Source organism: Mustela nigripes, chromosome 12 (genome assembly GCF_022355385.1).
Source record: "Mustela nigripes isolate SB6536 chromosome 12, MUSNIG.SB6536, whole genome shotgun sequence".
NCBI lineage: Eukaryota > Metazoa > Chordata > Mammalia > Carnivora > Mustelidae > Mustela > Mustela nigripes.
In genome coordinates, this window is record NC_081568.1 from 61503592 (window position 1) to 61531317 (window position 27726).

The following is a 27726-nucleotide window of genomic DNA, read 5'->3' on the forward strand; positions in this document are numbered from 1 at the left end:
CCAGCTCGGGGGTGGGCTGGACTGGAATATAGAACCCAGCTGCTACTCTACCATGGGTCACTGCTCCTGAAGCCCACATCCCAAACCCTACTGCAGCCTCACCTGTGAGCTGAGGCCAGGCCATGCCCTGCCAGCCTGGTACCTTCCAGGTCAGTCACAAAGCTCAGGCCCTCGTGAAGACAGGAGGATCTCTAGAAGCGTACAGCTTTGTGTTTGAAACAGGCATGCTTACAAAATAAGCAGGCTTTGATGGACTGCTGCTAAGCCAGAAGCTAGAATGCATATTCCTTCCTCTAATATAGCTTACCAAACCTTTGTTGAACTGGGATAAAATAAACTGTTATTCAGCATGGCGCTGGGGCCTTTGCTGAGCAGCCCTTTCTCCCTCTAATGTTTCCTGATGCTACCACCTTCTCCCTCTTCGTTTCCTGATGCTACCACCCACTGCGGGCTGTTCTCTTATGCCGGGTTCAGTAGTACCAAACTCTTCTAGTTCTTTACAGTTGCGCACCGACTGGGTTGGGCAGTTTCTGACCTCTATACTTGTTCATGCTGTTCCATCTGCCTACATAATTTTCCAGCTGTTCCCCAGTAATGCGGACTCATTAGCACAGGAGTGTCCTTTCTGCTGAGATGCGCGCTCTGAACACTCCCAACTGAATTGGGAGCCCTCCCCATGGTCCCCACAGTCTGTACATCCCTCTGGTCCAGGGTGGGTTGTGCAGTCATTTTCTGTTCCAGGCTTTTGTCTGGGCCATTTTCCCAAACCCAGCATGTCCCAAGGAATGGCTGCATGTGACCATCACCCCAGGGCTGCCAAGGTACATGGTGGGAGGGAGAGTCCTGTCCTGCTTCAGTGTGCCGAGTCTGGAGTCCAACAGCTGTGAGTTCAAACCACAGCTCTTGACACGCCCTCTTCACTGCTCTGAGCCTCAGTTTTTTTTCCGTAAAATGGGAATTACCAGAAGTCAAATGTCAAAATAAAAAATGCTAGTTTAAGAATTCGTGCCATTCATAGTTTGTTCATTCATCCAGTACCTATTCTGTGAGCATCTGCCAGGGTCAGGGAGTGCACATCAAATCAGATACAGCTCCCCACCGGCGTGGAGCCAGCGTTCTCCTGTGAGGAAACAGAAGAGAACAAGATAGAGATCGGGTGGCAGGAGCTGCTGAGTGCTTTTGCAGACCAAGGGTTTTGGGGACGGGTGTTGGGGAGGCTCCCTGAGCAGAGGCCTGAGGGAGGCCAGGGAGAGCCGTGTCGAAGAGGGTTCCAGGAAGGGGTCGCAGGCACAAGGAACCAACGTGGGACCACACTGGCACGGTTCCTAGTGCCATAGGGAGGCTAACACAGCCAGGGGGAGTACGCAGAGAAAGATGTGAGCAGAGGAGTGACACAATCAGATGTAGGGTTCAAAAGGAACCCCTGGCTGCTGTTAGTGAAAGGTCTGGGGGTGCCAGGGGCTCAAGCTGGGAGCCCACTGGGGAGGCTGCACCCACTGTCTGGTCTAGGGAAGCAGTGGGGACCCGAGAAGGGCAGGAACTAGACATCGTGAGTGTGGAGCGGACAGCCTTTCTTGGTGGACAGGTCAGGTGTGAGACAAAGGGGGCCAAAATGACACCAAGGGTTTGGCCTGAGCAGCTTGGTAGAGGAGGGGCCCTTTGAAAGAAATCCTTTGAAAGAGAATCCACAGGATTGTCACAGGACATCAGTCCCTCTCCTGGGCTGTGCCAGGACATCAAGGCCCAGGGAAGAAAGGAGGCCACCACGGTCCTGCCTTCAAGGATCCCCCAGTCTGGGGCGGTGGGGCAAATAGGGGGGAGTAGGAGTGTTGACTTGCATTTTGAGAAGCTTTAGTTGGTCCATGGGGCTGCGGGTTCAACCCACCATGCAGCCAACAGCCATGGAATGGCCAGTGGGCAGCTGCCATTTTGAGCCCTGGCCTGCACCAGGTGCCCAGCTGTGTTCTCTTACCCCCTAATCCCGGCAGCCCCCTTGGGTAGTTTCTGTTCCTGCCCCCATTCTACAGACGAGCCACCTGAGGCTCAGAGAAGAGCTGTAACTCTTCTAAAGTGCCATGGTTCGGACCATGCTGGGATCCCATCCCAAACCAGATCTGTCTGACTCCAGCGGGGGAGACTTTCCCCCTACCGCTGGGGCAGCCATCGAGACTCCTGAAACTCACATCTCTCCCCCAGGTCCCGGGCAACTTCCACGTGTCTACACACAGTGCCACGGCTCAGCCACAGAACCCGGACATGACCCATGTCATCCACAAGCTCTCGTTTGGGGATACACTACAGGTGAGCAGGGCACACACTGGTGGGGTGGCTGGGGGCGGGTGTTCAGGGACTGTCACGTGGAGCCTTCTCTTCTCTCTGGGTGCAAAGGTAACATCTAGATGGGTCACCCCCTCAGAGTCTCTGTCAAACAGCTCTTGTATATTGTTCCTTCAGAGCATGGGCCTACCATTTTGACAGTACCATGTGCTTGACCCTTGGGTTGAGACCTGGAGCCTGGGGAAAGTGACACACTTTTCATGAGCTGGTACTCATGTGCTAGTACTTTCTCTGTGCCAGCATGGCCATACAAGGTATGAGGGGGCACCACGTCTTACAGCTGTGGAGCTGGGCCCAAAGAAGCCACTTGTGTGGGGTCCCCCAGTAGATCTGTCTAGTGCCAGAGTCCAGCCTGTGTCCGTCTACAGCCCCGTCCACCCTCCAGCCCAGTGCCCAAGCCTACCAAGTAGAGGCACCATGGTGAAGGAAGCCTCTGACAGTCCTCGGTGGGGATGGAGAGGGCCACCTCCAGCAGGCCCAGCCCAGCAGCTTCCTACCTGTGGCAGCCGTGTACGGGAGCCCAGCACAAGCCACCTGCTCTCCTCCAGCTGCAGGCAGGGGAGCTCAACTGTTCTCTCCTCTCCACTACTCCCATGGTCCTGAAGATAGATTCTGGAATGGAGGCTCAGAGCAGAGAGGGAACTGCTCCAGCCACAGTGCTGGGATCAGGACCCCAGGGCCTGCCACCAAGCCTTGCTCGATGAGAATACTGGTTCCTGGTTAAGGATGTTGGAGGGTAGGGTCCCCCAGGGATGGTGGTGTGCACCTGGGGCTCACACTGGCCCACAAGCCCAGCACACACAGCATTATGCCATTTCTGTGCACGCACATCTGCTGAGATTCATGCACACACTTTTCACGCTCAAAGGTACTCCCTGACACACACGTGCTCACATGTATACCCTAAGATCCATCCCAAACACATACATCAAATATACACACACTCAGACTCTTGCACAGGTTCAGCACCCATATAGCACCCAGAGACGTGCACAGGCTCACCCATGTTGGAACATCTCACATACACACTCGTGCCCGCACTGCCCCACTCAGTGGACCTGCCAAGCACTGTTCTTCGTACACAAGACCCCCCTTCACTCTCTCAGCGGCCCTAGAGGTGGGTCCTTTATTGTCTGCATTTTACAGGTGAGGAAGTTGAGGCATGGGGAGGGTACAGTCTGTTGCAGTGTCTGAGTTTGAATTACGAGTCTGGCTTCAGGCCGCACTGCTGGTGCCTCCTCCCCCGGGGTGCCCTCCGGAGGGCACACTGCCTCTCATACCTTCTCTCTCCACTGCACATTGCCTCTGCTGCTTTCCCTGCAGGCACCTTGTGCCCGGCCTGAGGGGCCAGTCATCACCTCTCCAGTCCCTTTGGAGGCCACAGAGCTCTTCCTCTTGGAGACAGGGCTTAGGGACAGAGAACCTGCCCACCCTGGGTGCCATGAGCCAGTCTCCCTGCTCGCACACTCGGTGAACCACGGCCTGCCCCCCGACTGTGCACTCCCTACACACAGGGTTCAGCACTCACGTGGCCCCAGGGCTCCACCTGGGGGGGTCGGCGTGTGTTGGCTCCCCAGCCCACCTTTCCTGATCCAAGTCCTGGCTCCACTGCATACTAGTTGTGTGACCTTGATTTAGTCCTGCTGAGCCTCAGTTACCGTATCTGTAAAATGGGGACAATAACAAATACCTGCCACCAAGGATTGTAGTGAAGATAAAATGAATTCCTGCGCATACAGCCCTTAGATCAGGACCAGGCACAGAGAAAGCGGTCAAGGAAATGAGCTATAACCCACTGTTGTTGCTCTCTGTACCCTAACTCTGCACCAGGCCCTGTGAGACAGAGCATGCCGCCAGCCTTTGAGGGGCTCGTGCAGCCTTGGAGAACACAGAAAGTGGGTGGTCACCACCCCCAGTGGGACAGGAGCTGACAAATCACGGGCAGGTGGTAGACAGCGGACCCTCCATAGACTGAGCACTGGGCAGTCCCCTAGCTGCCTTTAGGCCCACAGGCTCAGCAAATCCTTACGCAGCCCTGGGAAAAAGTCACCATGAATTCCGGTGTGCACAGGGGAAGATTGTCCAGCGTCCCTCAGCTCTGCACAGCCAGAATTCAAACCAAGTCTTTGTACCACACCATACTCCTTCCTTGCTCTGAGGACTCTGGACGCCAGAAGCCTGCTCTTTCTTACCTAGAGGGCAACATTACAGATGCCCCGTGTTTAATCCTTAAGGGTACTGGATGGCATTTGTTCCTGATGAGGAAAATGGGTTTCAGAGGGATTCGGCAACTTGTCCAAGGTCACACAGCTTATAAGAAACTGGGTACGTCTGACCCCAGGTCTTCTATTACTGTGCCTCCTGCAGTCATGGATTCATCAGATGCTCTTGAAATATCTGCTCTGCTCCAGGCCCTGGAGTTACATGATACCCATCATGTAACAATACATGGTTCTGGCTTTCAAGAGAAGAGATCAAATAAATAGCAGGATAATATAGGACGAGGAGGGTTAAGGACAAGAGAGGCGCAGGAGTCTGGGCAGTAATATGGGAGCAGGGACAAGTTTCCTCCTAGCCTAGGAAGTCAGGGAGGGCTTCCCAAAGGAGGGTGACCTTGCAGGTGACATGTAAGCCAACCCCTGAAGGGTGAGAAGGATTTGGCTAGGCTCACAGGGAAGTATCACGGGCACAGGGCACCTCACACACCTTCCATTCTCTGACACACCCAGCTGGTCATTTTCATAAAGACGCTCAAGGTTACTTTAAGAAAAAAATGGGTCAGCAGATGTCTACAGCATCAGAATGATGTTCTGTAACAAGGCCTGGCAAGTGAGTGCTCCTCAGAGTTGGAGAGGATGCAGAAATGTCCCAGAAGGGGAGCAGGGAGCAGTGTTTTATGGGGGGCAAGAGACCCGTGTTAGATTCAGGCAGGTGGGGCTGATGGGGGCAGGTTGGTGTTTTAAAGCGCCCACCTGCCGTGGTGAAGATGAGCTGTGAGGCCAGACTGGGGCTGAGGGAAGGGCTGCAGCCAAGGCTGGGGGAGATGGGGCCCAGACAGAGGCAGGGCAGCAAGGAGAAGGGATGGGGACAGATGTGCGTAGGAGAGGGGACAGTCTTATGTTGCTATGTGCCACTGGCAGAACAAGACACTGACAGCCTTCTGCTTGGTCATGATTATGGGCAAAATAGGATTCTTTAAATGCAAAAAACCTAGTTAATGTTCCAGCTACTCATCCATTCAGGAAATATTTCTTGAACACCTGTCCTGCAGGTTATGTGCCTTGCGCATTGCTGAGTGTCGGTGTCCAACCTCAGTCTAGAGGGGAAAACAGAAGTTAATCAAATGATCAAACAAATGAATGTGAGATAAAACCATGACACCGGACTATGGGAGGGAACATTCTAGCTCTCATCTCCCATAGCCACCTTCCTCTTGGTTCCGATTTTCCTTCCCTAAGGCAGCAGTGGACAAACTTCACCTTTCTTTGGGCTTGTTAAGTGCTCAGTAAACATCAGCCACCTCGGATCGGGATCAAGGATCAGGTCACCCAACTGCTTCTCACCCTTCCTAAAGAGGCGTGTTCCCCACCTACCTCACCCCCTTCCCCTGGGGCCACGCAGGCCTCTGTTTATTCCTCAGTCTCCGGCTCATGCTTCACAGATGCTGCTTGCCTGATTAACTTCCCACTTTCCTGCAGATCTTGGCGTGTCACTTCTTCCAGGAAGCCCTCCAGGATGACTAGCTTGGCAGCTCCTATTAACCATGCCCACGGTGGCATGCCTCATGTACCTGGCATGCCTTGCCCTGCTTTAGATGTCCCTGCAGCTGACATGGTTTCCGCTCATCCTCAGAGAAGAGGCAGAATATGGCCTTCAGCCCCACTTTACATCAGACCCTGCCAGGAGGACACAGTAGGGCCAGCTGCCGTGAGGAAAGCTGCTGAATGTTCTCTGCAGTAAATTCAGTAGGAGGCTAGTAGCCCTGGGTCCTCAGAAGGCTGTAGGGGATCTCAGGAGGTGTGTGCTAGGACCTAGGCTTTCCAAAGTGACTTAATGGAAAGAATTCAGGTTTGAGGTTGGATACCTGAATTTGGATTTTGGCTCTGCCATTTATCAGCTGTGTGACACTGGACATGCTTCAGCATTTCTCCAAGCCTTGGTCTGCTCTTCTGTAAAATGGGCTCAGCAGTACCTCATTAGGGGCACTAAGTGAGATGACTAGAAATGTGCAGGCTAAAGTGGTATATTACAGGGGCTCACGATGGGAAGCAAGCTAGTGCCTGCTATGTGCCAGGCCCATGCTATGTCTGTTGTATCTTGCCTTCTACAACTTCTCTGTGAGACAGACCACGCTGAGTAAGGTCCCTACACCAGGTTGCACCTGGCCGTCCCGAGCGGCCAGAATCAGGCCTAGAAGAGGTGATTTCCTGGAATCATTCCCTTCACTGTGCTTCTCCACAGGTCCAGAATGTGCATGGAGCTTTCAATGCCCTCGGGGGAGCAGACAGACTCACCTCCAACCGTATGTATCCCGTATCCCAAGTGGGAACAGGGAAAAGGGGAGAAGGGAACGTGCAGCAAGTACTCAGTGTAAGCCCAGCTGTGAATGCTCCATTCCCACAGCCAGTCTGTGAGGGAGGTAGAGTGAGCCCTGTCTGACAGACAAGGGCAGAAAAGTGACTTGTTCCCACCCTCCCTGGGGAAAGGAATGTGACAATCCTAGGCACCTCGTAAGAGCTCAGTGAGTACCAGCTATTATCATCATTATTTTTTTATTTTTTATTTTTTTAGAGAAATGTGGTTTTATTTATTTATTTATTTTTATTTGATAGACAGAGATCACAAGTAGGCAGAGAGAGGAAGGAAAGCAGGCTCCCTGCTAAGCAGAGAGCCCCTGATGCTGGGGCTCGATCCCAGGACCCCGGGATCATGACCTGAGCCAAAGGCAGAGGCTTTAACCCACTGAGCCACCCAGGTACCCCATCACTGTTATTGTTATTATTACTGCTGCATAATTGATTAGTTGAGATGATCACCTAAGATCCCACAGGGAGCCGTGGCATTGCTGGGATTCATCCTGGCTCCAGTGGCACCAGGAGAACAGGGCTGACTGAGAGTGACCCAGTCGGGTCTGACCACCTGGCTACCCACCCAACCCCACACTTTCCTCCTGCTCGAGCCTCTCCCCCTCATAAATGCCCCCTCCCTGAGCCCTCCACCCACTCAGTTCTCTGGCACCCCGGACCCTACGAAAGAGGGCTTGGTGTCTTTACACACTGCCACACCTATGCCCACACCTGTCGCCTGATCCAATGAACTTTCGCACACCTATGCACACATGTGTGCATACACACGGGGCCTTGGAAGCATGCACCGAATGGGCCCAAGAGACCTATCTGCTTAAATGGATTCACCCCCTGGATCCTGCAGGACAGGTGACCTTGACTGTCCTTACTTCCTCAACTGAACTTACCTTTTTTATCCAGAAGGCGTTTCTCATAGTTTCTTAAAATGCATTCTGCTCTCTGATGGTCAGAAATTCAAGCAAAAGAAAACATCTCCCATGACCAATCCCTCACCCTTAACAAATCACACTTCATTTCTCTATGTCCCTGTGAACCCTCGCCCATCAGCAAAAGTCATCCGTCTCAAAGCCAGTAGACGGCCGTTTCCCTTCTGATTTTTGTCCTTGGCATTTGTGCGTGACCGTGTTTTTTCAGAGTGTCTCCTGTGGTGACGGAGGCACGGCTGCCCACCCAGCAGTTCTGCCGTGCTTTATTAAGGCATTGTTTCCTCGGGGAAGATGTCTGTTCCTTGTTTTTTACCATCACGGCAATGCCTGTGATACTTACGGTATCTGCTTTATATTGTCCCGTTGCTTCCCCACTGGGTGCAGGCCCCTTCGTGTCAGCTCCAGCAGGCAGCATAGGAGCACACAACAAGGCCTCCTTGTCTTCATGCAAATATCTGATTCTGACTGAGGGAGATGATCCTTCCCATGTTGATGCTGGTGTACCTGTCGGTATAGTCTATGGAAGGGCAGAATGTTGTCCCATAGCAGTGTCCACATCTGCTCGCAGTTGGTGCGGATATTGACATAGAACTGAGCTCGGAAGGACCCAGGCTCTGTCAGCCAGTAGAGGGTTTGGGCAGAAAACCCTGCCTGCTCCAGGGCTAGTGACAGAGCCATCACAGGCTGGCTTCCATGGAAAGAAAATGCATTAGATCAAACAATAGGCAGCCGGGGGTAGGGCTGGCTTTCATTCCCTCAGCCCTCCAGCTTGGCCTCCCTGCTGGGCCTTTTTGCCTTTGCCGCCTCCTCTGCTCCCAGACCTTCCCCTTGAGGGCTGCTTCTTGTCATGTAGGTCTCAGCTCAAACGCTACCACCTCTGAGAGGCCCTTCTTGGCCACCTTATGTAAAGGAACTCCCACTTCTAGTAACCGATTTTTCTTCCAACAGACCACTCTCTCTGGCGATACTGAGGAGGGATTGTGGATGTTTTAGCCTTGGCGATGAGGACATTGAGGTTGTTGTGTTTTTGTTTTTTAAGAGCCTTTATCTTTTATAGAGACATAAGTAAAATATTTGTGGATACATTGATGTGATGTCTGGGATTTGCTTCCAGATAAAACAGGGTAGGGTGAAAGATGGGGTAGGGATGAAGCAAAATCAACCCTGTATTGTTAATTGGTTTTTGCTTTTGTTTTTGTAAACATTTTCTTAAAAGATTTTACTTATTTATTTGACAGACAGAAATCACAGGGGGAGGCAGGCTCCCTGCGGAGCAGAGAGCCCCATGTGGGGCTCGATCCCTGGGATCATGACCTGAAGGCAGAGGCTTTAACCCACTGAGCCACCCAGGTGCCCCTGTATTGTTAATTGTTGAAACTGGGGAATGGGGTTTGTTATAGGATTCCCCAGTTTGTATGTGTTTGAATTTTTCCGTAATAAGATGTTAGGAGGGAGGGAAGGAGGCTGCCAGCGCAAAATGTACTTGGGCCTCCCTGGATCAGGTCGGAGTCAGCAGCCCCCTGGAGGGGCCCACAGACAAGCAATCCACGTGGGTGGAATTAGGTGCGGTATCCCTAGTGGGCATTTGGCAAATTGTGTCAAAGGCCTTAAAAATGCTCATTGCCTTTGAGTCATCCTTTCTACTCATAGGAGAGTAAGCTAAGGAAATAATTAAGAGAGTGTGCAAAGATTTAGGAAAATCATGTTCATTAGGTCATTGTTTATAGCAGTGAAAATGAAGAACAGCGTCAGTGTCTAGCCACGGGGGGTGAGTTGAGTCCATTTACGTGGCGGCGCTGTGGGATATGTGCAGATGGGTCAGAACTTCGTAGGCATTCAGGCAACTGACGTTTATTGAGCACCTACTGTGTGCCAGGCACCATACTAGGGGATATTGGAGCGACTAAAACAAACGGAGTGGAGCTTACTGCTTTCTGTGTCTTAATGATATCTGTGGTGTTTAGTTCTTAGAAAAGGGTACAGTATGATGCCATTTTAGGAAAATATAAATATATGTATAAATATAAGCTTAGCAGTTTATACACAAAAATGTGAATCCATGGTTTTCTGTGGATGGTGGATTTGTGGGTGGTTTCTATTTTTTTTCTCTTTAGGATCATCTGTATTTGTACAAATTTTAACAGAACTATTGCAGGTGTGATTTTCATAAGGCTTTCACTCCTTTCGTTCTCTCAATTATTTAACCTAGAGCAATGGGCATTTGAGCACCGTATCTCAAGTATGATCTTTGGACTCTGGGTTTAAAATGCAGATTCTGAGTCCCACTCTGGAACCATTCAGCAGGGGTGAGACCCAGGTGTCTGCCTTTTAAATCCTGGGTGACTCCCCTGCTCCTGACCCCTGGGGCCCACTGCAGGTTCTTCGTGGACTTCTCCCTGAGGCCACAGGGCTTTACTGAGGTTTTTCAGAGGAGTCCGGTCTCAAGACAGTTCAGGAAGCAGCCTTTTCCTTACCTAGAGGCAGTATTAGCAGGAAGAGGCTGTGAGTGTCATCCACTTCCCCTAACCTCTTACAGCGAGCAAGTCCAAGGACTCAGAGCTGATTTAGCCCATAGATCAGGACTAGAACACAAAAGACTAAATTTCCGTGTGGTTTTAGCTCCATGATCCCTGAGCTGACATTCTAGAATGCAGTAACTGAGGGGGTCCTTGAGCTTCTCTTCGCATCCCAGAAGCATGAGCCAAGGGAATTTGTACCTGGCCTGGATGCTGTTGGGCAGCTTCGGGCCAGCGTTCTGTCAGCCTCCTGTTGGGCTCTGGTTACCTCGTGCTTATCAGAAGCTGATTCATCTGTTCTTCCATTCATGCCCCGGACCAGCCGTCCTTCCTTCCGTTCGTTCATTCCATAAGCACTTGCTACTTTCTCCTCTACGCCAGGCCCTCTGCAGGCTTCTGGGAAAAGAGATGAGTAGGGCTCGGTCCCTGCCCGCTGCAGTGTCACCCCTCCCACCCCATCCGCCGTAGAGCAGTGTGGGCAAGAATTACAGTGCAATATGACAGGGCCAGGTGGAGGGAAAACTGATCTCCCATTTAATTGAAAATGAGGAAAGAAATTTGAATCTTTTTTTTAACAGAAATTTGAAAAGAAATTATGAACAGTTCTTCATAAATGTAGTTCCTCTGCTTCATGGGCTCTTTTTTCTTAAAAAAATATATATTATATATATATTAAAAAATATATATAAATATATATATATATATATATATATATATTTTTTTTTTTTTTTTTGTAAGTAAGCTAGGCACTCAACATGGGGCTTGAACTTTACAACCTTGAGATCAGGAGTTGCACGTTCTGACTGAGCCAATCACGCACCCCATCTCTCTTTTTAAAACTCAAACCCAGCTTGTTTCAAAAGCAACAATGTTCATACAGGACCAAGGGTGCACCATGAAATGTGATATTTACCAAAATCCTGCCTTCTTCGCCAGAGGATACAACTGCTAATAGTTTCTTGGGTATCTTTCCAGGAAATTCTGTATATTCATGCGTCTAGAGAGAGTGAGTCTTCCCTGCTCCCAGGACATGTAAACATGTTATTCGTTCCGTTTGTAACTTGGTTCTTTTCCCTTAACAATACCTCTTGGACAGCGGCTTGTCGCGGTACCCATTCTTTAACGTTTGCTCTATTGCTGGACATTGGGGTCATTTCCAGAATTTTAATATCCTGTACAGTGGATGAATAAAGATCCTGATAGACGGAGTCTCTCAATTCCTGGTATCCAAAGAGAGAAAATGAAGAGGGGTTGTTTGGGGATGAAAATTTGGAAACGGCACCCCCAACAATGCTGAACAGATTTAGGGTTGAAATGACAATAGAATTGCCAGCCGGGCAGTGCCTGTCCCCCTGCTTCATCCCGCTGTGTCCTTCCTGCAGCTCTCGCATCCCATGACTACATCTTGAAGATCGTGCCCACAGTTTACGAGGACAAGAGTGGCAAGCAACGGTACTCTTACCAGTACACAGTGGCCAACAAGGTAGGTCGTCCTTGGGTCCAGCTGTGTGCAATTGCGCCCTCTGCTGGTCCTAAGCAGAAGTGACCTGTATCTGAGCGAAATTCCCACCAGTTCCCTTTCCAGGAGCCTTTCCCAGGGTGCTGCTTGGGCCAGGCTCTGTCCTGGCTAGAGATGAGAGGCCAGTGTCAGAGTTAAGGGGAGGAAATCTAACCAGGAGATGGGGTGTGATCTGTTGAGAAAGAGCCTTGCAACTGGCCACAGTCCTTCAGACTCAGGACCCTGATTGGTCAACACACAACAGACCTTCTGGCTCCCGGGGCGCAAGCCCGTTATCCAGAATCACCAGATGGCCATTGCCTAACAGGAACGTCCTAGGACCCCAAAACTCAAAGTAATGGAGAAGCGGGTAGGCGTTGATGGGAAGCAGAGGACGATGAGTGCCCGCTGAACGGGATGACTAAGAGTTGTTTCAAGCTGAGACAACCTCTAGCTTCCTGGGACATGACCCTGCCAATGGACAGGCATGCTTGCAACATGTTAGTTGAGGCACCCCCAGTGGATCCCTTGATCATCAGGACTGTCCTTTTCCTCCTCTTCTAGGGCTGCCCAAACCCCTTATAGCCAGTATGTTGTTTAGCACAATTAAAAATAGTAATGGAGTGATAGCTACCATTTACTGAGCAGTTACTATGGGCTGGCTACTCCGCTAAGCTCTCTAACTCTACCGTCTTTTTCAGTCATGACAGCTCTGACTGGGACCGTCCTAGTCCCCATTTTACAGATTTGGGGACAATGACACTGTCTTGACCCTGAGAGGTGGTCATAGAGCTGCAAAGTGACCTAGTGAGGGTTAGAACTGGGTTCTCCTCTGCCTCCAGAGCCTGGCCTCTTGCTCCCATCACCCACTCAGCCTGAACAGAGTCAGTCAAATCTGTTGGGCTGAGAGCTCCTCTCTCTCGGGTAGCTTGAGGTCCTTCTGCCTGGCTCGGCCTCTGCTGACTGATGCTCTGGTGTAACTTTCCAAAGGGAGTTCTGTTTCTTTCACTCACTGTCTCCTAAAGGGCATCTCATTGTAACTGTCAGGTGCTGACGGCATCTAAGGGCTGGGATATGGATGCGGTCTGAGCAGAAAGGGTGGGGCCGGAGCAGACTGCTGGTGCAGACCCGGCTCAGTCACTTGCTAGCTGTGTAGCTCGGGACAAGTCTCATAACCACTCTGTGCCTCTGTTTACTCATTTGTAAAAGGGATGGTACCCACCCCGTAAGATCGCTATCCAGGGGGGCAATGTTTTGGAAAACTGCTTTGTCCACAAAGGAGGCTTTGGGTAAATGGGACTTACTACTGCTATTTCTCATTATCTTCTATCCCTCCGCTCTGGGCTTTGACCCAGACAGTCACCCTGCCTCATCAGCTCCCCCCGGAGAAAGCTGATCCTGTTTTGCCCAAGGCTCCTTCCCCTGAGGCTTTGGCAAAGACCCAGCAGCCAGAACGGCTTGCTCAGCTCTCTCTATGGCCTTGGCCCCAGCCTGCCCTGGAGAAGAGTGGGCCAGGCCTGTCAGAGCCAGCGGTGGTCCATCAGGGCGGGAAGGTCTTGGGTCATCCCTGGGGAAGCCTCAGAGCACGGGCCCTAACATTTGGGATGGCGGGGGCACGCCTATGGTTTAGTCTGATCTACAGTTATTGTGGCTGAATGAGAATAGCCCAGAGGTTTCCAGCAAATGCCCAGACCAAAGAGGACACACATTAATTCAGCTCGTTAAGCACCCTTTCATCTCACCCAGCCAAGGGCCATCTCAGGAAGCCTGGGGGTAGGGTCCTTCTGTCTTTCCAGTTCTGGGTGTTCCTTCTTTGAAGAGGCTCTCTCCCGACATGGCCTCATACTCATCTCTCTTACACACACCCCCCCACACACACACACACTTCAGGGTGATGTCCACCCTTCAGGTGTGTGGTGTAGAATGCCCCCTCCTCATAAGCCTTCCAGCTGGCCTGGGGAGAGTTGGTCATTCGTTGCCATCCCCCCCAGCACCCCAGGCTTCTGGGGCATGGACAGTGTGGCAGTATTGTGGATGGTCTTCTACATCTGCTTCCTTCCCCGGACTGTGACCCGCCCCCCCACTCTGGGGATAGGACAGAGCTTCCTCCCCTTGGGGTCCCCAGTAGCCAGCACCCACGAGAGGTGCTTAGCCCACAGTCAATGAGTAAGTGAATGGATTTTGCATGGCCAGGAGTTAGAGGGGGAAATGCGCTTTTACTCCAGAGGATCTCAGATCACACCTGTCCTTTTCACCTCTCTGCTCTCAGATTCTGGTGCTGCCTCCAGGTCATATGGTCAGTGTTCAACCACCCAAAGGATTGGTAATGTCCCTGGAAAAGCTGCCCATCCAGATGCCTATAGCAGAGCCTCCAGGGAAAGGGGCGAAAGGCATGGTGTTGGGGGGCGGGTCCAGCTCCAGGAAAGAGAGAGAAGGCTCCCTCCTGGGGTCTCCAAAGGACCCTCTGCAGTCCATCTCCCACCCACCAGGAACCGTGGTTTGTATGTCTGGTTCTCATGTCCCCCTTTTCCCCTCCTCCACCCCAGGAGTACGTAGCCTACAGCCACACAGGACGGATCATCCCTGCCATCTGGTTCCGCTATGACCTTAGCCCCATCACGGTCAAGTACACGGAGAGAAGGCAACCTCTGTACAGGTTCATCACCACGGTAAGTCGGTGGGGCCCCTGCCCTGCACCCCTTCTCCTTGCACCCCTCCTGGTTCTTGGAGGAAGGGGAGGCAGTCCACAGGGTTAGGAGCACAGGCTGTACACAGAAGGTTATGATCCCTAGGATGTGGAGAAATGTTATCAGAATCATGTCAATAACAATGGCGTGTCATCAAGAAAATATTTTCCAAAGGGGAATGTCACTAGATGAATTTGATTTGTTAGGTAGATGTTTATATAGCTCATTAGGTTTAGCAGGGTTTATCCTTTTTTGTGGAAATTTTACAGTGAAGATTTAACTCATTTTTTTCCCCTATGTCTATTTTCCGACTGTAGCTGCTAGTACTGTCAGGTTTCTCCTTTCTCTCCTGCCTGCTTGTTCTCTTTTCTTTTTTTCTTTGATTTTTTTATTTTTCTTTTTCCTTTTTTTTTTTTTTTTTTTCTTTTTGGCATTGTCTCCATCAAGTCTGATTTTCTATGGGGCAGCTTCAAGCTGATGTCATTTTTCTTTGATGCTGAGTGTTTCTATCAAGGATGCTATTTCCTGGCGTTCCATTAAAAATGTCCTTGGGGGCAGAACAGCGGGCTCATGGCACCCTGCTTCAGCCAAGAGGCCCAGAGATGTTTTGTAAGCCAGAGTCAGCCGAGGTGGAAGAGATGGGGAGATTATCTCTACCTCACAGATTTGGAAACTGAGGCCTAAAGGCCCTTATGCTTTTTACCTCTTCATAGTCTTAATAATGATTCAAGATCAGGGGTCTACTCCTGGATCTTTCATTCCTGCCTCTCACTAGATTTGTATTAGTCACAGCTCTGTTACAGTAAAGACAGAACCCCACATCCAGTTGGCTTGATGTATTTAAGCTTCAGGCATGGCTAGATCCAGGCATAAATGTTGTCCAGAATAGACCTTTTTTTTTTTTTTTTTTTTAGTCTTGTTTTCCACTAAACTGGCTTCATTTTCAAATAGAATTTACTAACAGAAAGTGTCTCTTCCTCAGTAATTTGACCTGAGTCCTGGATGAGGATGAGATAGTACTGTCATTGGCTTCATGCAGCTCCCCTTACAACCTTGTGGCCCAGAGAATGAAAGGAGTACCCCCAGCTGGCCAGCCCCAGTTCGATCATGAGGACAAAGATTGTGAGGGGATGAGCCTCCCTAAGGGAAAAATCAGGGGTCAGTTTTTAAGAAAGAGAGGGCTGGATATTAAGAGGCAAAAAGTTCAGATGTCTGCAATGTCTCCATCTTATGATCCACTATGTACCAGTAACTGGCCCTCAACTCCCTGTCTCCTAGGCCTCATGGGACTCAAAGGACATTATCAAAGGGAAACTCTTTGCCAAAAGAACGCCATGTGGGTGCAAAGGGTGTCAGAACCCTAGTACTGATTTGAGCCTCACAACAGACTTAGGCTGCTCTCTGACTCCAAATTGGAAACTTCCAGTCAACAGAGGACACCTACCATAAAGCTAAGACACGTGACACAGATTGGGAAAATGTACTTGTCCCACATACAAGAAAGGAATAATCTTTAGAATTTATATGGGGACAATTCCGACAAGCCCGTAAGGAAAAGTTAAGCGACCAAAAAGAAAGATGGGTGAGAACTTGATCATTCATTCACAGAACAGACCATCCTGGCCATGAAAAGATGCCAGAGTTCCCTAGATCTTAGAGGAATTTGATTCAAAATGCAAGACCCGGGGCACCTGGGTGGCTCAGTTGGTTAAGCAACTGCCTTCAGCTCGAGTGATAATCCCAGAGTCCTGGGATTGAGTCCTGCGTCGGACTCCCAGCTTCATGGAGAGTCTGCTTCTCCCTCTGACCTTCTCCCTTCTCATGCTCTTTCTCACTCTCTCTCTCTCAAATAAATAAATAAAATCTTCAAAATGCAAGACCCAATTTGGCCCTACCAGACTGGCAGAAATGACAGGGCCACCACAGTGGAGATCGGGAGGACACAGCAAGGGGACTGCACCCACTGTCTGGGATGCAGGTAGACTGGGTCAGCCTCTGGGGCAGGAGATGTACAAACCCCTTGACCCAAAAGCTGGGGAACTTATGAGCAAGTAATTTTACCCAAGGCCCTACAGGGTACTACCTGAAATGTTTTGGGGTTTTCTGCTTGTTTGTTTGTTTACCCCATGCTCCTACTGCACACCCAGAGTAAGAAGCTAAGACACAAGTAGGTGTGTTTGTGCATGTGTGGTCTGCTTCTCAGAGGCCTTGTGGTCTGTGGCATTGGCACCGGCAGAGGAACCCCTTTGCCTGGTGTCTCACCGTGGGGTTGAGAAGGATCTTCATGTCCCTTTCTTATTTGCACCTATTTGCCACATAGTTGAGGCTCTGAGTGCGAAAACCCCCGGCAAGTGGCTGAGAAATGAAGCAACTTCATTTATTTGCTGAACTTCTGCGAGAATTTACCACAGGCCAGGCCCTGTGCTGGGCACCAGAGATAGCCGAACTTGACTTTCTCTCCGTCCTTCAACCACTCCCGGCTGCTGGGGAAGAGGTTTGAACACACAGAGAACTGAAGTCCCATCCAGCAGGGGCTCCCTTGGGGCTGTGCACTGGGCACTGTGGTAGCGATGACTCCCTTTGGTTTGGCAGAATTGGAGAAAGGAAACCCAGAGATGGGTCTTGAAGGATGTAGAGATGTTTTCTAGACCAATGAGTGAAGCAGAGGGGGTCTTAGCACAGGGAATACTATGTGCAGAGGTGCCCAGTAACATATTTTGTGAAGGCCACAGGGCCTCTTTTGATGGCGGTGGACTTCTGAGAGCCAGAGGTCCCGAGAAGTCACAGGGGAAGAGCCTGTCCTTTGTAACCCAGAGGCCAGATGGCTCCATGACTCCATTTCCTTCTCCTCTTGCCACTGGCCATCGGCCGTGCCTCCATCTCTGCCCCATCCACCTTCATTCAAGCAGGGGCCATGCTGAGGGCACCTCCCGATGTCATGAGCCTGGTGGTTTTTCCGGAGGCCCTGCACCACCATCACGGTTGCCGTGGCAACCATGGGGGTCAGCCTCAAGTGAGCCAGCCGGCTGTCCCTGGCAGATGGCGTCATTGTGGAGCTTCAAAGACTCTTGTCACGAGGCGGCAGATGTGGGGGTGATGCTCACGTGCAGACACACACACACACACACACACACACACACAAAGAGCCCCGGGAGCCCTGGCAGGGCGGGGCAGGGCCGGGGTGGAAGTGGAGGCACCTGCTGTGACTTCTCTTTCTCTCTTTTTAAAATCAAACACTTGTGTGCAAAGCCCCCAAGCCCCAAATGGGGGCCTCTGCAAATAGCTCCTCACAGGGGCTGCTTAAGAGAGGGCTTAGGCCAGAGGCCAGGATGTCGTCATGTGGCGGCTGCAGGGCGGCGGGGGGGGGCAGCTGTGGGTGGGCTGGAATGAGGTGGGGTGCCTTTCAACAGGGTGTGCGTGTGGAGGGGAGAGGCGGGTGGGGCCTCGGGTGGGGCCTCCCTGACGCATCTGTACCTATCAAGTCCCTGGATCATTCGAGGTTGCCCCCCTAGGGTCTCCTGATCTGCACAGGACCAGGACATTCTAGGTCTGAACAGAGGAGGTTCCCTTCTCCTGGAAGTCTCCCACCAGGCTGTACAGGGCTTCTCTCTCTGGGCACCCGGGGCGTGTTGCTCAGACTTCCGTTCTGTGCTATTCCAGAAAATTCCATCACTAAAGGAATAAACAGATGGTGTTTAATAACATGCAAGTGATCCCCTTCAAAGTGCCCTCCCACACACACACACACATTTGTCCCCTGCCCCTGCCACTTGCCCAAGCCCCCCTTTTGGGATTGCCTTCAAGTGGCTTGTGGTGACAGATTGGATGACTTCAGAAGTGTCACATCACTCTCCTCGTGTGTTTTATTCTATGAGGGAGGAACAACCAGAAGTCAAAAAGTACCACACTGGGCCAGTTTGGCCATGTTTTTTCCGCCCCCCCCACCCCCAAAAGTATCAGCTGGGAATGGCATGCTCCCATTGAGCAGCAGGGATAGCTGAATTTGAAATATTCCCTGCCCACCAGGTGTTCCTTGACAGTGAAATAATGCCCCGAACTTTAGATTGCACTTTATAACTGCTAGGCCTGATTATGAAGAGCTCCAGGTCTGATGCCCCTGTGTGTCCTCAGCATCCAGCATGGGGCCTAGCCTGGAGGTAGAAATATAGAAGAGACAGCTACTTGAAGAAGTGATCGTATAGCTACACTTACTAAGCATCTACTATGTACTGAGTAATCTTAAAATTATCTCCTTTAACTTTCCCAGGAATCCTCCAAGGTAGATGGTATCAGTCCTGTTTTATGTATGAATTCACTGAGGCCCAGAGAGGTAAAGAAACTCATCCAAGGTCACACAGCTGGTAAATGGTGAGGCTGGGACTTAACCCCAGAACCTGCTTCTGTCACATCCCCCAACCCACCACCACCACATAGCTTGGGAGCCTCCATCCTCCAAAACAAAGGCCGTTGAAGGTGTCCCAGCAACAGAGTCCCAAGAAACCACGGAGTCCTTGGTAGCACACCAGGATGATTTGATACAGTGACCCCCTGCTGGGAATCAGGAGGACATGTAACAGCAGGAAACAAGGCAACATTGTGAGCATAAACTGTGAGCATTGCGAGCATTTTATCAAGTCACCATCACACACATACCGTAAGAAAACAAAACACCACAACAACAAACTAGCCCACATCATCTGTCCATCTAAGACCAGGTTGGCAGGTCATTGCAAATTTTCCTGCCCAGATCTGATTACCGTTCACTCATCTATTTAGGTACCTGCAAGGATTGGCCATAGACAAAAGGCATCAGGTACTCGGGTGGGAAGAGGGGTATGGGGGGGACAGTAAAAACAATTGAGAAGAGACAAACGTAAAAATGGGGGAGGTTTTGCCCAGTAAGACTGTGAGTAGAGAAGAGACCAGCTTTGTAGCCGGACCCTAATCTCGCCCACTCAGACTTCCCTTGGTGTGTCTCTCTTACCAGGACCATGAGCTCCAGGAAGATGGGGAGGGCCTTGGTCATCTCTGGTCTCCAGACCAGGGGCAGAGCAGGTAGATGATAAGTGGGCATCAGATACTGAGCAGAAGGATAGAGGGGTGTGTACCTTGGCCCACCCCCATTCCACAATAGTTTCTGTTACGTGAGTGGCAACATGAAGCCCACATTAGCAGCTCAGTTGCTCAGGGTTGGAATGTGTAAAAAACTTCGGTTCCAGTCTTTCCAGACGTTTGAACAGAGCTAGATCTTCTAGAAGGTCATGTGCCAGGGACAGATCGCTCCTGCTGGGTCAGCACACAGATCTCTCTGTTGTAATTGAAGTTCCCGGTGCTTGCTTTTCAAAGACAGATTCTGAGACATGGAAGGAGTATGGGAATGGAGCGAGGTCCTTTTTACAAACTATACGTACTTTTACAGCCACACGGCTTCTTACTTCTTAAACTTTGTTCATGGGGTCCTCTTACTTCAGGACGTTTGCTATGTAAAACCTAACAGAATTGAGAAAGTAAATACAAAGAAGCCATCTGTACATGGAGATAGGAACTAAAGGGAGCCTTCGGGTTGGGGGAGAAGCTGGTGGGGGGGCTAACAGAAAAAAGCAGGCCCTTTGCAGCTTTCCAGACCTGGATTCTCCTCACCCTCTCCTATTTGGTAGCTGTGTGACCTTGAACAAGCCTGCCCCCCTCTGAGCCTCTGCTTCCCCATCTGAGAAATGGGGGTTGCTCCATTTCCTTAGTACTTGCACAGATGGAATGAGAAGGCAGAAGAAAGTGCCAGCTCAGGCCTGACACGTAGAAGGGGCTCAACTGGGGTGGGTTTGGGGGAGGGGAGTGGATGTCTTGAAGCTGCAGCCCTTGAAGGAGTGGTGGGAAGAGGACTCAGTTCTCCCACCAGGCTCCTGTCCCAGACGGTGGGAGTGGGGGGGACTGGCACCACGCCCTCTCCTCCCCCACCTTTCCAGGGCCCAGTCATCATCAGCTTCCCTTCCACAACAGCCCCCACCCCTCTGAAGCCACAGCCTCGGTGTTCTCATCCGCGGCTCCAGTCTGTCTGCCGCCACCGGCAACTGATGGGACTCCGGATTCATTATTTATTTCCTCAGCTTGTGCCTTTTCCATAAGCTTTTCAAGCATTGCTGCCTGGATTAAGGACGGTAAATGAATAGTTCCCAGGCACTTGTGGTACAGCAGGTAGCCATAGAAGAGGTCATCTTGGCCCTCACGGGGGGGGGGGGGGGGGCATTTTACAGATGAGGGAAACTGAGGCTCAGAGGGGTGACCTGGTTTTCCTGGTCATGGTGGCAGGGCTGGGATCTGACCACAGGAATGTTTCCTCTGGAGCCCACAGTCTCCACCCCCACCCCCATGTTGGGGGCATGGGGTTGTGTGTCATGCTTCTCCACTGCCCGATGTGGAAAAGTAAATGGGGGGAGGGGTGATGGACTGGGAAAGCATTCATGTTGGTGGAACAACAGAGGGATTCAGCTCTCCAGCCACTGCGGGTGGAACACGTCCTTTCCGTATTATAAGGAATTAAGAACCATAATTAAAATGTAAGGGAAACACACACATAGACACACACACACACACACACACACACACACGCACCTTCTTTGCAAGGTAGACAAGCTGACTTCATTCTAGCCAGAGTAGGAGGTTGGGAAGCTGGTAGAACCACAGGAAGTCTCTGCCAAAGAACAAAGGGGCATTATTGATGACTCCTGATGAAAGCAAAGTAACGCGCTCCTCCCAGACTCACCGGGGCCTGGATATCGAATTGTCCTTGCTTCCATTTCCGGAGCTAGGGCTGCTGGCTAGAGTAGGGTTACGCGTGCTGGCTGTGGCAGCCCTTCCTGACTCGGTGGCCCTGCTCCTTCACTGCCCTCCCCTGAGGTTGTCCCCCTGCTTCAGGGCCTGGTCGGCATACAAAACCATGGCAGGGGTGAGGGAGCGAGGGAAGAGGCATTCACCATTGTGTGTGTGACTTGTTGTTCAATCTGACAGCAGTCCTGAGGGCTGAGAATTAGCCTTCCCATTTTTAAAAGTAAGGAAACGGAGGTATGGGGAAGTAAGGCTAACATAAGGGCCCATGAAAGGAGGGATCCCAGTCAGAAGACCCTTTATATCCGCCGTTGGAACTTCTGATATCTTCTTGGCGTTTGGGGATGAGGTAGAGTCTTGGGGAGATTGGAGAGCTCCCTGACTGGCGAAAGCATGGAAACAACCTCTGGCCTAGGTACTCTGCCCCCGAGAGATATGCTTCATCACAAACACTTCTTGGCACTTAGCTGAGGAAATATCCTGTTGAAGTCTCAGCTACCCCATCTGTAGAATGGGCCTTTGCAGGTGCTTGAGACCTGGGCCACTGCAAAGAATCTGTGTGTGGTGCCTGGGACACCTTTGCTGTCCTGTCTTTCTAGAAATCGGCTTGTTCTCAACTCAAAGAGCCAAGTAGAAAAAGGAAAATTGAGACCCAGAGGCTGGCTCTGGGAACTAGGTGGTATTTGATCCATTGTTCTTCTTAGAATGGGTCTCAGAGCTTCAGAACATCTCAGATCTTAGTGACAAGGTCAGAGCCTTCTGGTCAATGGCAAGATTAGACTAGGTATTCTTTACTGAGCACCTACTAAATGCTGGGAGCTCCAGAGGTATTTCCTGCAGTAGGACAGATGGCAGGGCTAGGGGTGTTTTCCCTGTGTCGTAGATGGGAAAAGCTGAGGCCCGGGAAAGCTCTCCCGAGCTAGAGTAGGTGAGGGATAGCCTCGACTCGGCTTCCCAAGGCTGAGAATTTTCTGCCACCACGGCAGACCCTCCAGCACTCACCTCATCCTCCCCATGCTCAGGGCCCCCTGCTCCAGTGAGAAGGTATACAATTGGCTTTGTCCTCACTTTTACTCATTTCTATTCATGTTGGCACATCCCTGCGGGTCAGCAAGGCGCAGGGCCGCCATCATGCCTCTCAGCAGCCCTTTCCTTAGATGTTGTTGAGATCTGCTCTACAGATGTGGTGAAGCCTGTTATCTTGCCCTCACCACCGTATAGCCTATGTCCAAAGACAGACACCCTAGCTGGTGCAACCTCGTGGCTTCAGGTATTTCTCTGTGTTCTAGACGTAGGAACTGTGGCCTTCTTGGGACCCAAGGCGGCCATGACGGGCAGTGCCTTGGACAGTCTGGATGTAGTCACCTCTTGGGGTCGGGGTTTGTGTGGTCCTCCCCCGCCATGTCAGAATCCAGGATTCCATGTCAACACTACAACTTGAGAGTACCCCGGGACCCCTCTCCTCATGACCACGGCCTCACCTCACACCCGTCACTGCCTGCGAATAGGAGCATGTCAGGAAGGCCTGAGCTGGCTAACGGCAGAACAAGGAAAGCAAGGGGCCATAGCAGCATCAAGCAGGTAGCTAGGTTTCTTTCAGCCTTTGAGGTGCCTCGCTCCACCCGGGAATGTACCAGAAATCCCCCTCCTCATCTGACTGGGGAGCAGCACCTTCAACAGACGTCAGATAATGGGAGTTGTGCTGCTGAGCTGGGCTATACTGGGAGATACGTATGAAGCTTCTGCGGGGCCTCGCCAGGCTCAGGCTAACACTCACTCCGGTGGGGTCAGTTGGTTGGTGGCTTGTGTGCACCAGAGCCCCAGCCTCCCTGCAGTGGTGCGTTTCTTGGGTACCTCAATGCGTGTGTCTTCTCCTCTGGCCCCTGGCTGGCCCAAGGGGAAGGAGGCTTCAGACCGGGCGCCAGGTGTCTGTGAATCATTGGCACCCTCGGGTTCCCAAGTGTGTGTGTGTGGTTATAGGGGGTGGAGTGTGCATGTCTACGTGTGTGGGGCTTTTTGCTGTTGTTTTTATTATTTGCTTCATTGCACTTAAGTCACCATTACCTCTTCTCTGATCCAAGCTCTAAAAGCATTCTGCGGTGTAAAATCTCCTATCACCTGACCCACTCTACAGAAATAAACCAGCTGCCCTGCCGTCATCTTCCATGAAAAGTGCCCCTGCGTCATGCTCTGAGGCTGGCAGGGAGAGGCTGTGCCTGCTGAAAACACTTCATAATAATCCCCCCAGCGCCCCCCATCCTCTCTGCTCCCTGGGGGGCTGCTCCGGTTTCCTGGGCTGTTATTACTGGAGTGCCAGCTGCTCCACTGTAGCCCGTCCATGCAGACCCACTCCGTCTGTCATGGGCCTCACAGGCCTCTGCTTAACTCATCTCGTAGAAATATCATTTTAAAAATAAGCACGAGATCAATTGGCACTTCCCTCTCACTCCACAGTGTCTCCTGGCCTCCTCTGCTTGGCACCGGAGGGTCTGTGAAGGCATGGCCATCTCTCAGAGTCATCCAGGGGTCGAGTGTCCCTGGCTGGCCGGCCACCCCATGGCGCCCCCACAGCGGTCTCAGGAGCCCTCTGGGACTGATCCACTGGGCTTCCTCTGAGGCCTGTGGTCCTTGAAGTGCTCCTCAAATAGGGTAGGGGGGAAAGGGTGAGAGCCCTGGAGGCGGACAGATGTCACTCTGCCATGCACTTGCTGTGTGACCTTGGAAAAGTGATTTCCGTGTCTGGGCCCCCCAGATGCATGCTTGAGGCATGGCACATGGGGCGTGGGTCATGTGGTTCTTGTGGATTGCATCACATATGCGCTCAAGAGGGGGAATAAATTTAAAGTTGCCTTGTCAGCTTCTTTGATCTGCCATCGTCTCTACTTCGATTCTTTTATGGAACCAGAAAGCAACTGATAGATAGGCCAGAATATTTTGAGTGAAATGTAGCCTTACTTCGATGTGTCACAAGTGGAGCCCTGACAGCTTCACAGCAAAGTTAGTCATTTGGTTTGGTGAAGGAGCTTCGTGCCTGAGAAGCGGCAGTGTGTCATGCTAAGAGTGCAGACTCCGGAGTTTTGAACTTTCAGTTTGACCACTAATTACTGTGGTATTGGACCAAACAATTCTATGTCCCTGGGCCTCAGTAGCCTTGGCTGTCACATACATAGAAGAGTAGGGCTTGCGAGGGTTGGCCTGGGGATTCAGGAGGGAGGTAGGAGGGATGAAGCCCTCCAGCCCTGCCTGGCACAGAGAAAGTGCTGTGTGAGCTGTTTTGTCATGCAGGAAGTCATAAGCTACAGACTTGCCACAGGTGACATTCCTCGTCATCCCCCCTTCTCCAGCAGTTCTTCACTGGGGGGTGGTTTTCACCTCCAGGGGACATGTGACAGCATCTGGAGACATTGGGGTTGTCACGACAAGAGGGAAAGGCTCTTCTTGGCATCTCCTGGGCGGAGGCATGAAGTATGCTCATCTAAGTACTTTGGCGCACAGGACAGCCCTCCTGTGGTCATGAATTTTCTGGTCCCCAAAGCAAATAGAGCCATAAGAAGGTCTGCCCTAACATGAGCTCTCTGGTAGCATGAGGCCCCCCATGCTCTGTAGCGCTTGCCTTGGTTGTAAGTTTGTATTTGTCGGTATGGTCATTTGGTTACTACCCAGCCCCCTGCTACAGTGCATGCTTGGGAGTGAGAGGTTTATTTCTCGCTCCAGTCCCTCCAAGCCGGTGCTGCCTCTTCAGCCCCTCCCAGATCTCTGTCACAGGCCTGGCCCTGTCAGATCTGGGTTCAAGTCCCAGGATTGCCACTTCCTGGCTGTGTGACCTTGGGCCAGTGCCACTGCCTTTCTGAACCTCCACTCCTTCGTCTGCAAGTGGGATTGTAAAAATCTGCTAAGTTTAGAGTGAACATTAAGACTACAGACTCCAGGGTGAAGACATAATGAGTTCAAGTCATAGCTCTGCTGCTTCCTGTGTGAACTTACCTAATGAAACCCCTGTTTCCTCATCTATGAAATGGGTCTAATAATCCCTTCCTCATTTGGGTTAATAAGGGATTTAAAGGAGCTGATAATAATTATTTTTATTATTAGTGAATTCACCCACCAGTAAGTGGGTTTTTGGTTTTTTTGTTTGTTTTTTGTTTGTTTGTTTGTTTGTTTGTTTGTTTTTGAGACCTGAGTATATTCTTGACCCCATTAGTTATGGGGCAGAGTGTCTGTACTTGTCAAGCTCATCATCTCGTGATCTGGGAGAGGGCTGGCCTGGCGCTCCATCCAGCTCTGACCTCTGAACTCCTCCCCCCCCTTTCAGATCTGTGCCATCATCGGTGGGACCTTCACTGTGGCTGGCATTCTGGACTCCTGTATCTTCACAGCCTCGGAGGCCTGGAAGAAGATCCAGCTGGGCAAGATGCATTGACGACCCACCCGGCCCCATGGCCAAGGACCCAGGGAGACCGCCAGCCCTGCTTCGGGCGCCCTGTCTCCTCCTGCCCTCTTATCTGGCCCAGGATCTGGCTGCATCCCAAAGTGGGGGTTGGAGGAGGTAGGGGGTGGCTCACAGTTTTGCAGCTACCTCTTTTCCCCATCTTTAATTTCAGGTGAATTATACTGCCTGAAGTTGTGGTGCCCCAGGGAGGTACCCTTCCTGGGAAGCCCCAAGACCAGAGTCAGGCAGGGTGGCTTCGGGGATATTGGGGACCACTCCCAGGAAATCTGCAGTCCCTTCCTTCTTAGGGGAACAGCCCAGAATCCATGTTGACCAGCTCTCGGCCAGGCTTTGACAATCTTGAAGCTCCCACCATTTGGATGCACCAATCCCTTCGTTTCTTCCCTGGGCAACCAGCCCAGAGATCAGGGCTCTCTGCTTTGGGTCACGCTGCCCAAAGGTGCCTGCACTCGGCACCTTCAAAAAAGGATGGTACTTCCCAGATGAGCCCCTGAGATGTGGCACCAGAGATAGAACCCTCTCTTTGGCTCTATCCCTTCTTGCCCATCCCAGAGCCCAGGCTCAAGTCCCTTACCCCCACCCATTTCTTTTTCTTCTGAGAAGCAGATGCCCAGTTGTTGGGCAGCAGCGGTAGAGACTCGGATCTGCCCATTGGAAACTGGGCGGGTGGCGAGTCCCCCTTTCTCTTCCCCTTGTTTCTCTGCACCATCACCCCACCAATGTGCCTCAGCCCCTGTGCTGTGTGAAGAGCATCTCTTGGTGGAGGGGCTGGTTTTAACTGGGGAGTATCCTTTGAACACCAGACATGGTTCGTGCACTTATATCCAGACAGAAAGCATCCTTCTCTGTAGCCCTAAGATAATCATGTCTCACCATCTGCCACATGGTTGCCATCAACTGGTAAGGCTTTTGGTTGGGGGGAGCAAAGCAGACCAGTCCTTCTCCTGTCTTTGGATGGCTATCTTCCAGATTCCCGAGGGGTGCACAGTGTTTGGACTTCTTTGTAGTTCCCTTGTGGCCTGCTCGCCATTGAGTTCCCCCATCAGGGGCCACCCACCAACACAACATGTTTCTGGTCCCTAGGGCAGCTCCATGGTCTCCCTCACTTGCTCCTGAGCTGGGTTCCTCCCCTGCTGCTCACCCCCATCCTTCCCCTCTTTAGTCCTGAAAGGGAGCGGCCATGGTCCAGGCGTGAATTCCACCCAGGGAATTTTAGGTATGCCCTTGTGTCCCCGGGGAGAGAGCCGCCTGCCTCTTTTCCATTTATATCAAGATTGTTTGCATACTTTTGTAATTAAGGGGAGTGTCTGGTAGAAGTTTTTAAATTATCTATATGGATAGCTCAAGTCTCTGCCATTTGTGATTTTTGGCTCTGGATTGCAATTAGAAAAGTGTCCCAGTCTGCATACAAGTTGACTGATGTGAGTGTAAACTGCATTTGGTTGTCTCTGGTATCTGTGGCCACTTGGATGGATTTTATTTTATTTTTTTCTTTTCCATATTCTGTTCCCCAGTTATTGAAAGGAGTCTCTTCGGTGTATGGATGCCTGCACCTGTAGAGGGGTGGGCAGGGTGGGGCAGGGAAATGTATGGCATGCACATGAGTTGAAATTCTACTTTTATGCTTTTTCAAAAAAAAAAAAAAAAAAACGAAAAACAAACTCTTGAGGACATGGGGGATGTCAGTTTCCTATGGAAGAGACACCTCTGACCCGTTATTCTTATAAACAATCTCAAGGGGGGAAAATGGTTTAGTTCTCCCCCCCGCCTCCTTGGGCTCAAATAGATTAAAAGGCTGATTTTCAGAAGTATTGCTGCGTATTTCTTTCTACTTGATTGAGGCTGGCTGGCCTCGAGGCTGGGATCATAGTCAGAAGGGAATTTAATTTTAGAGGAGAAAATTT

General features: G+C 51.2%; 1 protein-coding gene across 1 annotated transcript in view; it reads left to right on the plus strand.

Annotated features, from left to right (window-relative positions):
• The window catches only part of ERGIC1 (endoplasmic reticulum-golgi intermediate compartment 1), a 104029-nt gene extending 76399 nt beyond the window's left edge, over positions 1-27630 (plus strand). The window contains exons 6-10 of the mRNA XM_059417368.1: positions 2197-2301; positions 6799-6859; positions 11748-11848; positions 14410-14532; positions 25685-27630. Of these exons, the coding sequence (XP_059273351.1) occupies positions 2197-2301; positions 6799-6859; positions 11748-11848; positions 14410-14532; positions 25685-25792 (498 nt within the window). The 3' untranslated portion in view covers positions 25793-27630. The remainder of the gene's footprint in view (positions 1-2196; positions 2302-6798; positions 6860-11747; positions 11849-14409; positions 14533-25684) is intronic.
• Positions 27631-27726: the final 96 nt, after the last annotated feature.